The sequence below is a fragment of the Dipodomys merriami genome, unplaced genomic scaffold, assembly GCF_024711535.1.
Source record: "Dipodomys merriami isolate MVZ:Mamm:240054 unplaced genomic scaffold, mDipMer1.0.p SCAF_59, whole genome shotgun sequence".
NCBI lineage: Eukaryota > Metazoa > Chordata > Mammalia > Rodentia > Heteromyidae > Dipodomys > Dipodomys merriami.
The window spans coordinates 3741233-3755255 of record NW_027206168.1 but is presented as its reverse complement, the minus strand read 5'-3'; the positions used below and the strand labels follow the sequence as shown (position 1 = coordinate 3755255).

The 14023-nt window shown below is 45.0% G+C and overlaps 1 protein-coding gene across 2 annotated transcripts; it reads right to left on the bottom strand.

Moving 5' to 3' along the window:
• Window positions 1–492: 492 nt before the first annotated feature.
• Window positions 493–10639, bottom strand: LOC138813270 (C-type lectin domain family 10 member A-like). 2 transcript variants are annotated; one of them, XM_070001591.1, is made up of 11 exons: window positions 10597–10639; window positions 5093–5162; window positions 4289–4389; window positions 2827–2958; window positions 2275–2370; window positions 1771–1842; window positions 1609–1680; window positions 1416–1502; window positions 1171–1322; window positions 976–1082; window positions 493–850 (listed from the first exon to the last, which is right to left on the bottom strand). In XM_070001591.1, the coding sequence occupies exons 3-11, from the start codon at window positions 4353–4355 to the stop codon at window positions 694–696; spliced, it is 942 nt and encodes a 313-aa protein (XP_069857692.1). In that variant the 5' UTR covers window positions 4356–4389; window positions 5093–5162; window positions 10597–10639; the 3' UTR covers window positions 493–693. The 2 variants fall into 2 exon arrangements, with proteins under 2 accessions (XP_069857692.1, XP_069857691.1); XM_070001590.1 differs by lacking the exons at window positions 5093–5162; window positions 10597–10639 and adding an exon at window positions 8033–8140.
• Window positions 10640–14023: the final 3384 nt, after the last annotated feature.

Below are 14023 nucleotides of genomic sequence, written 5' to 3'. Positions count from 1 at the left end.
TCAGAAGCATCTGCTAATCCTACTTGGTCAGTTCTCATTGCCATTCCTGGGCATTGAAAATCAATAATCAACAACCAAGGCTTCTCCTCACAGTCCTGCTTGTGCTGTGTTTGGTGACTCTGGGTTGTAAGCTCATGGTGTTTGTCACCTCTCTGTGCATGCAGGTTTCTTTTCTGTGATAAAGGTAATAGACCCCAACAATCATTCCAAGTTTTGGAAGCACTTAGGAAATCGTTCGGCTCCAGGGATGATATTGGAGGATATTGGAACAAGCAGGAAGTTACCAGTAATAATAAGATTTTATAGCTGAGACTCAGAGAACAGAGTGACTCTCTGAGCCCACATCCTAACCAGGCCATCTGGACCGAAGCTCATTCCGCTCATGAAGGCCTGGCCCTCCCAAGGCTTCCTAATACCAGTGAGCCCACTCCTGTTCGCATCCGTGACAAGATAACTCATAAAACAGTTAAGTATATTTCTCTTTTATTTAATAAAAGGTTGCCCATAATGAGCTGCACGCTGCATAAGGTGTCATCAAACATCATCCTACATTCTAGACAACATCCATTCCCTTCCCCTTAAACTTCTAGAGGAACACCATGAAGAATATGGGGATCCCCAGGAAGGAAGACTCTCAATCCTAGACCTCAGTGGCTCAAACCATTAAAGAAATAAATTAGAGGAAGAACGTTCCTAGCTGGCCTTGTCCATCTTTGTCTCACAGACCCAGCGGTAGGACCTCTGGCAGACGTCATCATTCCAGCGACCATCGGAGACGAAATGGGCACAGTCCTCGCCGCCTCCCAGCCCATGCCCGTACCAGTTATCTGGCTGACCTGATGCCCAGTTCCTGCAGACAGGAGACAGCCATATGCTGAAGTCAGACTCCCACCATCAACCAGGCCTGGGACCACGGCAGGGTGGGTAGGCTAGCCCCAACTTGAGGAAACCAACTTTGGGCAGATGTACACTCACGTGAAGCCTTGCTTGTAGTCGGTCCCATCCACCCATCTCCAAGGTCCATTTTGGTCAGTTAGGCCCATCCAAGTGTTAAAAGTACTTTTGTGACTCTTGATAAAATTCTGAAGAGACAAGATGGGGTAGTAAACTCTCTTAACAGCAGCCAGTCTCCCAGAAGAGCCTCCTCCTCTCTCTCCAGGTGTGTGTTACCTGCTCCTCCTCGGAGTTCACCACCACCAGGTATGCATCCTCCAGCTGGCAGACCTTGTCAGCCTCTGACCAAGACTTCTCAGATTGGGAGAACCAATAGCAGCTGCGGTCATACTCCAGCCAATGAAGGGGGCAACAGGTCTTTACAGAGCCTATGGGTTTCAAACAGGGTGCAGAGGTTGAAGCACTGCCCAGTGCACCATTAGAAAGAAACTGGGGCCAATGATATCCATAGTGCTTCTCACCATTTCTCCTTAGGTCAGCTAGCCCACAGTTCACGGTCCTCAAATCCTTCACCAGCTGCTGGATTTTCAGGAGCATGGCAGATTGCTCTGGGACACACAGATAGGAATACATTGGACACACAGATAGGAATCCAGTACAGGACTTGGCAGGAACCTCCCTGCATGCTCACCTACTAAGGCACAATCATCTGACCTGTTTTGAGTTCCTCCTCCTTTTTCTCCAGAGTGCTCTTCAGGGAAGCCATGTTCTGGTTAAAGCTGCGGACTGAAGGAGTTGGGGCTCAGCACCATGAGGCCCGCCCTCTCCCTCCCCTCTCCCCCATTCTACATACTTTTGGTAACCAAGGCCTCTTACCTGTTTGCAATTCCTGTCTGTGATCCTCCACTTCATCTTTCAGAGATTTGGTCATTTCTTGCAAGCTGTGGACTAAACAATGTGGGAATTGAGCTCAGAAATCAAATCACCACCCACTTACACTGGGCACTGGTGGCTCCTGCCTGTAATCCTGTAATCCTAGCTGAGATCTGAGGATTGGGGTTCAAAGCCAGCCCAGGCAGGAAAAGTCTGTGAGATTCTTATCTCCAATAAACCACCAGAAAATCAGAAGTGGCACTATGGCTCAAGTGGTAGAGCGCTTGCCTTGAGCTGAAAAGCTGAGGGACAGTACCCAGGCCTAGAGTTCAAGCCCCACAACTGACAAAAAGAAAGAAAGGAAGAAAGGAAGAAAGAAAGAAAGAAAGAAAGAAAGAAAGAAAGAAAGAAAGAAAGAAAGAAAGAAAGAAAGAAAGAAAGAAAGAAAGAAATCAAATCACCACCCACTCCCACCCCATCCTGGAACCCTGTGCAAGCCCAGCTCACCCTGGGATGTCAATTCCTGGATATTAGCCATTGTGTCTGAGGTGAAGTTACTGAAATTCCTCCTCAGCATGAGCAGGTCTTTCTGTGCCTGGGAATCTGATGAGTGGAAGGAATACGGTCAGGACTAAGACTGATGAGTGTCCATCTGTACTGGCCCTGAGCAGGCCACTTGACATGCAGAACCTCATTCCATAGTCTCACCCTGACCCAGTGGGCCATCAGTGCTGTCATCTGGTATTGTGTATGAGGAAACCTAGGCCTGGGGTGAAGGAATGCAGCAGGCAGCCAAAGCTAAGGCCAAAGCCAGCAGTGATCCCATCACAGGTCCTTTGCTTTCCCCCCAGCATCCACCACAGGAACCATCACTTGCCCATGAAAGCCACTGCTCATATGGGCCTCTTTGGCTGTCCACAGCAGTGGCATTGTCATAATGCCCTATCAGTGCCAGTGTATCCATTATTATCCCTGCTTATCTTCTCACTATCACCCCCCATGGCCCACCACTGATTACCCCATGATCACTTTCATCCCTGGGTACCTGTGGGTACCTACTTTGAGATCCAATGATACCGACAACCACCAACAGCAGGAGGCCGAGTCCCAGGGAGAACAGGAGAAGACGGAATGCTGAGCAGATATTCCACACGGCCGAAGGAAAAGGAAGGGCTGAAAAAGAGGATGTTCCTACGAGAGAGGTCCAAGATATGAGACAGGCAGGACGATGGGAGGGGCCCCAGGAACCTGTCTTGGGATTTAGGGTGAACCTTAGGACTGCTGGGGGTGTGGTAGACTTAGCTGAGAAGAATTGTGGAATCCATTTCACATTTACCTCTCATAGTTCTGGAGGCCCATGTATGTACCCCCAAGGAGACCACATGCATATAAGCAGACACAGGCAGAAACTGTGGCAATGTATGTGGCTTCTTCATCAGAGAAGAGTGAGATAGAAGTAGGATAAAAGAGAAATAAGCCAGGTGCTGGTGGTTCACACCTATAATACTAGCTACTCAGGACGCTGAGATCTAAGCATTACAGTTCAAAGCCAGGTCTGGCAGAAAACTCCCTATGAGACTCTTATTCTCCAAAAACCACTCAAAAAACCAGAAATGGAGCTCTGGCTTTGAGCAATAAAGCTAGGGACAGCACTCAGGCCCTGAGTTCAAGCTCCACAACTGACCAAAAGAAAAAAAAAAAAGAGTTGTACCTGACAGGTTCATTTGGAGGGGAAATTAGTTATTTTATAACAAGCAGGGCAATGTGTGCAAATCTATGAAAGGCCCAGCAGTACTAGCACTCTACCACTTTGAGTCACAGTGCCACTTCTGATTTTCTGGTAGTTACTTGGAGATAAGAGTCTCACAGGTTTTTCTGCCTGGGCTGGCTTCAAACTGTGATCCTCAGATCTCAGCCTCCCAAGTAGCTAGTAATACAGGCATGAGCTACCAGCACCCAGCAAGACATAACTCTTATTTTCTGCCCACAGAACAGAGCCAAGCCAAGGCACTGAGGTCTTCCCTGTCTTTCTGAGGATCTTCTATCCTCTTTACAATGGGCCCTCAGATCTGAGGAGCTGACTCTCTAGAATGGACCCCCAACACCATACGTTTCAGAGATACAGACATACAGCTGAAACACTGTTAGACTTTTTTTTTTGGTGGTTGTGGGACTTGAACTCTGGGCTTGGGTGCTGTCCTTGCACTCTTCAGCTCAAGGCGAACACTCTACTGCTTGAGCTACAAGCACACTTCTAGATTTTTTTTTTTTTTTTGGTCGGTCATGGGAATTAATTCTGGGCCTACTAGACACTGTCCCTCAGCTCTTCAGCTCAAGGTGAGAGCTCTACCACTTGGTGCTTAATTGGAGATAAGAGTCTCACAGACTTTCCTGCCTGCACTGGCTTTGAACCACAATCCTCAGATCTCAGCCTCCTGGGTAGCGTGAGCCACCAGCACCTGGCTACTGTTAGACATTTTAAGAAGACAGTTCAGGAGAGCATTCTCTCTTTTCCTCTCACCTTTGTCAATCTTTTGGGTTTTTTCATCGCTCCCCACATCTTGAAAATTTTCATATGCCATTGTCATGCTTGAACCCAGACGGTCTCTGAGGCTGTCCAAGCTGTAATGAAGAAACCAAGGCACAAATGGAGCAGAGCTATGGCCAATAAAGAGGCTGGAAGCAAGGTAGAGTACATCAGGATTGAATAATAAGATATAACATTCCATTTGAGAATGAGCCCTGAACCAAAATAGAAACATTCCTGAGTTTCCACCTGAGGTTACAGGTGGTGAGCAGAAGTTGAACTGAATTTAGAATTAATTCAGAAGTAAGTTGGAGCTAAATTCATTTTTTTTCAACTGGGTGTGAAATGATTCTGGACTTGATATTCTGTCACATTCTAGGAGTAGCATCAGTGCTCATGGGTGGAATTGGGCCTAAGCTTGGCCCTGGAACTAGAAGTAGAATGGAGTTAAGGTTCAAGTTTAAAGTTGAGATCCAAGTTGGATCTTGGCTAACGCTGAGGATGGGATTCAAGTCAGAGCTGAGGTTAGAACTGGGATTGAGGCTGAAGATCAAGGTGGAATTGGACCAGAGATCAAGCTAAATTTGAATTTTAGTTTGTGACTGTGGATTCTGGCTGCCATAGTCTAATCTAGAATCCAGTGAAGGGAAGATAATCTCAAGTAGTAATTGATAATTAAATCCCATGGTGGCTCCTTCTGTTTCTTCCCAATTACAACCAAAACCCAAAGTCTCTCCTCTCTCTTCCTCTAACATCTTCTCTGTCCCTGGGTCTCACAGGCGTCCCCAGCCCGGTTACCTGTGGGAGGTCTGGAGGCCGTGATCCTGGCTTTCTTGTTCTCCAGAGAGGCAGGGGTCACTTAGACTTTCTAGGGGTGGGAGGGACCAAAGGAGGAGCTATGTGGAGTCTTGCTGATCTTAGCCTAAAAATCCAGTTAAGTGTAATCCCATTTCTCAACTTTGGACAGTAAGTAACACTGAGAATAAATTATAATTGGAACCCAGGCAGATGTGGGGAGGGGGGATGCGGAGCCCATTTTGGGCTCTTCCCACTGGGTGTGTCTTCTCCTTTTCCTCTTTTTTAGAGCCTCCTTGACTTCCTCATTTTTATCATGTGGGATGTAGAGTTGGACCAGAAAGAACAGTATTAATTTTCCTCCTTGTTCTTATGTGTGTATTCACTTCCTGCTTATACATTTGTCAGAATAGTCCATGTGTCCATTATTGAGCCTTCATCTTAGCCGTGCTTATTCTCTGCTCTTCTTCAAACCTTAGGCTGACTTCTCTGGCATCTAAGCATCCTTGGCCTGACTCTGCACCCTCATTGACTTCACAACTCGCTTCCATTTCATGCCAGGAGCCCGGCCAGTACTCCTGGGTAGACTGCTTTGAGCCACTGAACACAACCCTTTTAACAAGAAAGGGACAAGCAAAGCAAATAGCGTGTAGTTAATCTTCTATTTAAATTGCATTGTGAGGCTGAGATCTGAGGATCGAGGTTTGAAGCCAGCCCAGGCAAGAACGTCTATGAGACTGGTACCTCCAATTAACCACCAGAAAATCAGAAGTTGTACTGTGGCTCAAGAGCACTTGCCTTGAGCTGAGGAACTCAGGGGAAGCATCCAGGCCCTGAGTTCAAGCCCCATGACTGACAAGAATAAATAAATAAGATAAATAAATAAATTGCCTTGTGTTCTTCTATTTGTTTTGCTTTTGATTTTTAACTGAATTGACAGTGTATCAGAAACATTTCTACACATCGGTAACTCATTTTATTATCCTATGTTCTGGCATTTCCTTTCCTTTTTAAAAAAGATAATTCATACCATTTTCATACATAAATAGCCACTACAAGTACACCTATAATCCAAGCTACCTTAGCAGGCTGAGATCCAGAATTCAAAACCAGCCCTGGCAGAAAATCTGAGATGGAGATCCAGAAATGGAGTAGAATGCCAGCCATGGCTGGAAAAGCCAAGTAAGAGCTCAAGGCCCTGAGTTCAAGCCCCAGTACTGGGGTTCACATACATAATTATATGTATATTAGATTAGATATGCATATATATTATACACACGCACATATATATATATATATTTAATTATATTGCCCCTTTAACCACCTTCTTCTTTCTTCCTCTCCTGGTTGTCCTCCAAACAATCTCTCTTCTATGTTCATGATATGTATATTTTTTGTGCCTAAATTCTGAATATGAGAGGAAACTTGATTTATCTTTCTGAATCTAGTTTATTTCCCTGGCATGCTCTTCAGTTCTATCCATTTTCCTGCAAATGGGCTAGTCTCCTTTATGGCTGCATAATACTCCATTTTATATGTATATTACATTTTCTTTATCCATTCAGGTTGATGAACATCTAGTCTGATTTCATTATGTGGCTCTTGCAAATAGTGCTGCAGTAAACATATGTTCAAAGAGGCTGAGATCTAAGGATCTCAGCCAGCTTTATCCAGAAAGTCTATGAGACTCTTATCTCCACAAAAAGCCAGAAGTGGAGCTGTGGCTCAAGCTGTGGCAGAGCACTAGCATTGAGCATAAAAGCTCAAGACAGCCCAGTGTCTGTCCTGTAATCCTAGCTACTCAGGAGACTGAGATCTGATGATCACAGTTCAAAGCCAGTCCTGGCAGAAAAGTCCCTGTGAAACTCTTATCTCCAATTAACCTCTCAAATACCAGAAGTGGAGCTGTGGCTCAAAGTGGTAGAGTGCTAGCTTTGAGCACAAAGAGGCTCAGGGATAGCACCCAGGCCCTGAGTTCAAGCCCTATGACCAAAAACACTAGACAAACAAAGCTCAGAGCCGTACCCAGGCCTAGAGTTCAAGTATCTATATAGCTGAGGTTGGCCTCAAACTCACAATCCCCTTACTTCAGTCTCCCTAGTGCTGAGATTTACAGGTATATGCCACCCTGCTATATCTCCCTATTTTTAAACATAGGGTATTTCCTACTTTGGCTTTGCTTCCTGATTTTACTTCTGATTGTTATTTGATGTTTTGCTTATTTTGTGGTGCAGGATGGTGCTTCAGTTTGGACCTGGAAGATCTTTAAAAGGCCTATGTGCTGGAGGCAATGTTGCCAGCATGGCACAGTTGGGAGGTATCTCAATGGTGGAATATTGTAAAATGGGAAATCAGAGACAGAGCAAAATTATTGATTATTAAAAATAGGGCAAAGCATTTAAGGCAAGAACCTCTTTGTAGAGAGAAACTACAGGTTAATTATTAAAGAGAAATTCTAGAGGTAAAGACCCAAAGTGAATTAGGGAGTGAAATCATAAACAAGTTAAACATCAGGTTTCTGAAATGTGGTAAATAGCAGCAGAATTCAGGAAAGCCTGGGAACCTGGAAGGCCATTTGGCCTTAGACTTGCTAAATAGGAAGCTTAGGAGGTGTTTTTGTAAATAGGAAGCTTGGAACAAGTTTTGGTAAACATCAGTTAAACTCCTAACAAAGGGAAAATCGGATTGCTCTTTGCTTCTGACTTAGTGTTTTGTTCATTGGAAATTGCTATTTTTGATTATTGACTGCTGATTCTGCTTCTGTCATGCACACCACCACCTGCGTGTGGCTCTTTTCCTTTATCAGCCATGCCCTGAGAGAGCTTGGCTGCTACACTCCATTACCCAGTGAGTGGGGTGTAGTCACTGCACAGCTAATAAAGACTCCCTGCTCTGCGTTTTTGAGTCAGTGGATGTATTTGCAGGACCCAGGATTTTACCAACCTAGTGGGAGGTCTTCTCTTCATTGACCATGTGTCTCTGAAAGGTATTGTAGGAGCCTCGCGCCTTCCTTTTTCTCTTTTGTCTCCTGCCCTTAAGGTGAGTAGTTTTGCTCTAATACATACTCCTGCCACGGTGTGCTCCTTGCCACAAGCCTAAAGCAACAAGGGCAAACCGATTGTACAGTAAAACCACTAAAAATGTAAGCCAAAATAAACTTTTATCTCTTTATAGGTTGATTATGCTAAACTAGTTTTTGGTTGATTTGTGTGCTGGTACCAGGACTTGAACTCAGGCCCTTCCACTCTCATTCAGCTTTCTTGCTTATGGCTGGTACTCTGCCACTTGAACCATGCCTCCAGCCCAGCATTTTGCTGGATTTTTTTTGGAGATGGAGTATCACAGACTTTTCTCCCCAAGCTGACTCTGAATTGTGATCCTTAGGCCTCAGCCTTCTAAGTAGTTGGGATTACAGATGTAAGCCACTGGCACCTGGCTTTAGGCATTTGGATAGAAAGCAGGCTAACACAGTTTTCTTTGGAAAAGCAAATGCTGAGGGTGAATTTGAGGTATGAGCTACTTATTAGGAGTTCAGCTCCTGGGAAAGGAAGAAGTAATGATGAATTGAGGGAGGTACATCTTGGCATCAGCCAGTCCTGAAGGGACTTCTGATAACTAGAACCATGTTGCCATGGTAGTAGATCAGCATCCAGGCATGAGCATAGAACAGGGCTCCATATAGCCCTAGCCTTCTGGTCACTGGCTGCACATGCCTTCAGCAGAAATGGCTGTCAGCAGATCACACTCCTTCCCTTCAGTGGCCACCAAATGTTTCCTAGAAGAGGGATTGGGCAATTCATCTGTGGCTAGTGTAGTATTGTGTTGAGTTCATATAGGAATTGGGATAATCAGCTTTTTGCAGTGTTGTTCCCTTCAGAGAACATGCCAGTGTTCCTCTAGTTGCAGCGCAGCGCATTTATTCATCCACTCAACATAGAGGGTCTGCAGCCAGACAAGCTACTTGTGAAAGGGTCTACCAGACAAAGGCCCAGTGTCAACTGAGATCACCTTCCAGCAGCTGACAGATAAACAAAGGAATTAGAAAAAAAAATATATATATATATACATATATACAGCCTAATGTCACATGGTGACAGAACCTTGGAGGAGATGGTGACATAAAGCATTTTTATGGTGACAAAAATAGAGTATCAGCCCGGCAGTAGTGGCTTACACATGTAATCCTAGCTACACAGGAGGCTGAGATCTGAGGATCATGGCTCAAAGCCAACCCTAGGCAGGAAGTTCGTGAGACCCTTATCTCCAATTAACTACCAAAAAAGCCAGAAATGGAATGTAAGGTCTACCCCGGCCATGCAGGCCCTCTTGGCTAAGTTTCTACCCAGTATCTGTTACCTAGGTAACTGGCACACCTGGAAGCTAGGTCACATCCTGGGCCACCTCTAGTCACATGCCTCCCACCGTTAGGAGGGTCCCACACCCTGAGGTCACATCTGGATCCAGTGTGGCCACAACTTTCTCCCACCTGGCCACACCTCTTCCTGTACTTGGCCTAGATAAGTCCTGGCCCAGGTGTGGGTCGCCCCTTTTTTCAGCCATGCTTCTCCACCATGCACAGTGGGGACAGCAGTTTGGTAAGTAAACTTCTTTTCCTGCTGAATAGCGCGTGGTATTCTCTTCATCGGCTACCTAATGAAACCTACCTAGTTAATATACCTTACATGGAGCTTAAGCTCAAGTGGTAGAGTTCTAGCCTTGAGCACAAAAGCTCAGAGACAGGTACCCTAGCCTGAGTTCAAGCCCTAGGACCAGCACACAGACACGCAAACACACACGCAAACACACACACACACACACACACACACACAGAATTCATTAAAATAAAATAAATTGCATGGTCATTAAAAAAAAAAGAACAATTGTTCTCTTTCTAGTCCCCAAAATAAATTAAACTTTGAGCATTTCCTATAAATCGCTGACTCTCTGAGAAAAACAACTTTCTCTGAGACTTCTCTAATGCTGATGTTAAGGACGTGCCATGATTTTTTGTGAATATGAAAATCATGTGTTAGGAAAAAAAAGTGCTGAGTTTTGCCATCAAGAGGATCCTTGTCTATATGTGTTAACACTGACAACCTTGCAGAATTTCTCTGGGAATGCCTGCTGTAAATTTTGCTTGGTAAGCTTGTACTCACAAAGGCTGGTACCTCTCAAGTAATCGGAATTATGGACATGAGCAGCCACATCTGACATCAGTACCTCTTTGTCAGAGAACTGCCTTCCTACAAGTCACATGGCCACATAGGACATACCTTGGAAGTACATTGTTGCCAAGTACAGAGAGTATTAGCCAAACACTGATGGGTGTCAAGATATAAATACTACAACTTCCTTCTTCCTAATGGACAACTCTGACATGACTTACGCTTCCTCTGTGGGATTTTAAGCTAAATTCAGATAAAGCCACCACCATGAGACTTCATTTGTAATTGCCTGCAATGACTTCTGTGAACCTATGCATCACTTTCACAAAAAAATCCTCTCACAGTCAGCTTCATTGACCTCTCCTCTTCCTTATCCCGCTTCCTTGTTCCTCTACTCGTTATCTTCCCCAGAATGACTTCTAATGAATTACTTTCACCATGGATCCTCCTCTCAAATAGTTCAGTTCCCCTTTCTTGTCTTCCTTTCCTGATTCTCTAGAACAAAGGAAAGAATTGAAGGTCAGAGGCTGGGCTTGGCTCCAATATCTCACACCTGTCATCCTAGTTACTCTGAAGCCTGAGATCTAAGGATCCCTGTTCCAAGCCCTGGCAGAAAAATACAAGAGATTCTTATCTCCAAATAACTAGCAAAAAAACCACCTAAGCGTAAGTGTGCCTCATATGGTAGATGTGGGTCTTAAATAAAAAAGCTAAGCAAGAGCCCAAGACCCTGGCTCATAGTTGGAGGTGGTAGAGGTGCTGTTCACAGCAAGCACATTACAATGGCCCTTGTTGGGGTGTTTTTGGTCATTGTGTCAGTTTTGGGGCTTGAACTCAGGGCCTTATACTCTTGTTTGGCATTTTTACCCAAGGCTGGTACTATATCGCTTGAGCCATACCTTCACTTCCAGATTTTTGCTGGCTCATTAGAGATAAGAGTCACTCAGATTTGTCTTCCTGGGTTTGGCTCCAAACTGAGATCCTCAGATCTCAGGCTCATGAAAAGCTAAGATTATAGGTGTGAGCCACCAGTACTCAGCCTTTCCCAGATGTTAATATACCTTCAGATTTTCCTGTCAAGAAACAGAGATGAGGGGGCTGGGAAGGTGACTCTGGTAAAGCGCTTGCCTTGCATGCATGAGGCCCTGGGTTCGATTCCTCAGCACCACACAAGCAAAAAGAAAAAATCCGGAAGTGGCGCAGTGGCTCAAGTGGTAGCGCACTAGCCTTGAGCTGAAGAGCTGAGGGACAGTGCCCAGGCCCAGAGTTCAGGCTCCACAACCGGATCCCCCCCCCCCCCAAAAAAGAAACAGAGATGATGGAAATGACACTGTGGCTCAAGAGATAGAGCACTAGCCTTGAGCTATAGAGCTGAGGGACAGCACCCAAGCCCAGAGTTCAGGCCCCCAACTGACGAAAGAAAGAAAGAAAGAAAGAGAGAAAGAGAGAAAGAGAGAAAGAGAGAAAGAGAGAAAGAGAGAAGGAGAGAAGGAGAGGAGAGAAAGAGAGAAAGAAAGAAAGAAAGAAAGAAAGAAAGAAAGAAAGAAAGAAAGAAAGAAAGAAAGAAAGAAAGAGAAAGGAAAGAAAGAGAAAGAGAAAAAGGAAGGAAGGAAGGAAGGAAGGAAGGAAGGAAGGAAGGAAGGAAGGAAGGAAGGAAGGTAGGAAGGAAGGAAGGGAGAGAGATGAGGGCTGGGAAGGTGGCTCGGTGGTAGAGTGCTTGCTTTGCATGCATGAGGCCCTGGGTTCGATTCCTCAGCACCACATAAGCAGAAAAAGCCGGAAGTGGCTTAAGTGGTAGAGTGCTAGCCTTCAGCTGAAGAGCTGAGGGACAGAGCCCAGGCCCAGAGTTCAGGCCCCACAACCACCACCACCACCAAAAAAGAAACAAAGATGAGTCCATTTCTTTATTACCACAGAACTACTGAGGGCATTCCACTGCCTCTCTTAAAAACTCTGTGGGGGGGGGGGGGGGAGGGGGCGGGCATCTCCACTGCCTCTCTTAAACTCTGTGTGTGTGTGTGTGTGTGTATGTCCGTGCCAGTCCTGAGCCTTAAACTCACAGCCTGTACACTGTCCCTGAGCTTTTTTTGCTCAATGCTTGCACTCGCCCACGAGCCACAGCCCTACTTCTGGCTTTTTCTGAGTAGTTCATTGGAGACAAGGCCTTTCCTGCTGGGGCTGGCTTCGAGCTGGGATCTTCAGATCTCAGCCTCCTAGCTAGGATTACAGGCATGAGCCACCAATACCTGGCTTCTTAAACACTTCTTGACCCTCTCAAGTAGCAGTCCACAGAGACCCCAACAAAATATGCTGTTAGCTACCAAGTGTCCTGATAAGGAGATTCCTGTCTCCCCACTTGCAGGCAAACTCTGTATGAATGGTGCCCTGTGGCTCTGTCATCTGGTTGGTGAGGGAGTAGAGAAACAGTCTACTTCCACATGGAGTGAGAGTTGAAGACTCTCTTGAATGAACTCCCTTGCTTGTTTTGTCCCCTCTAAGGGAGTTCTGCTCAGATGTGCCTAGCTATCTTAGGATTTTGAAACATATGAACAGCAACAATCATCTGCCGCAGCTTTTGAAAACAGGAAACATATCCTTTAACCTCCTATTTCATGTGCTCTGATCACTTTTCTCAGTTCCATTTTTGAACAGGGATTTCTGGGATGAAAAGGCTGGGCACCAATAGCTCACTCTTGTAATCCTACCTACTCAGGAAGCTGAGATATGAGGAGCCATGGTCGAAGCCAGCCTGGGCAGGAAAGCCCATGACACTCTTATCTCCAATTAACAACTGACATGCTAAAAGTGGAGCTGTGGCTTAAGTAATAGAGCACTAGGCTTGAACAAAAAAAACCTTCGGGACAGTACCCAGGCCCTCAGTTCAAACCCAATACTGGCACACACACACACACACACACACACACACAGAGGATGAAAAGACAACTTGGAAGAAATATTTACAGACCACCCAACCAACAAGAGTATAGCATCTACAATATTGTAAAGAATTTTGAGAACCAGGCACTGATGGCTCATGCCTGTAATCTAACTACTCAGGAGGCTGAGATCTGAGGATTTCAGTTTGAAACTAGCCTAGGCAGAAAAGTCCATGAGATTCTTATCAGCAAATTAACCAGCAAAAAGCAAAAAATGGAAGTATGACTCAAGTGGTAGAGCACTAGTGCTGAGCAAAAAGCTAAGCGAGAGTGCAAACAACTCAAATCCGATTCCCAGCAAGAAAGGGGGGGGGGGGCGGGGAGAGGAGGAGGAAGGGGAAGGGTGGAAAGAAAGAATTTTGAGAATTCAGGCTAGTAGAGTATAATACTTGCCTAACAAGTACAAAGTCCTGAGTTCAAATCCCAGTACTGCAAAAAACAAAAAGGAAAGAATCCTGAAAACTCACTAGTAAAACAATCAAAGGCAACTAAAAACTGTGAAAAAAGGCATAAAGAGACACTTGGCTGAAGAGGAGATGCTGAGACTTAAAAGATGCACATTTTAGCCATCAGGAAATTCAGAAAAGAAATGGAAAAAATAGATAATTTAGACAATGTTGTTGAGAATATAAATCAGTTTTGCAGTTTCTTGAGCAACTAAGCATATTACACTATATGAAAATATTTGCATTGATCACAGAAGTAAATATGTGTCCATACAAAATTTTGTAAATGAATATTTATAGAAGATTTTCAATATCCAAAACCTGGAAACAGCTGGGCACTGGTAGCTCACACCTGTAATTCTAGCTACTCAAGAGGCTGAGATCTGA

Coding starts and splice junctions, on each gene's coding strand:
- LOC138813270 (XM_070001590.1), bottom strand. CDS start 8,055: ATGAAGAGAAGACCTCCCACTAG. Junction 1,843..2,274: donor CCAGGAATTGACATCCCAGG/GTGAGCTGGGCT, acceptor CACATTGTTTAG/TCCACAGCTTGCAAGAAATG. Junction 851..975: donor GACTACAAGCAAGGCTTCAC/GTGAGTGTACAT, acceptor TCCTGTCTGCAG/GAACTGGGCATCAGGTCAGC.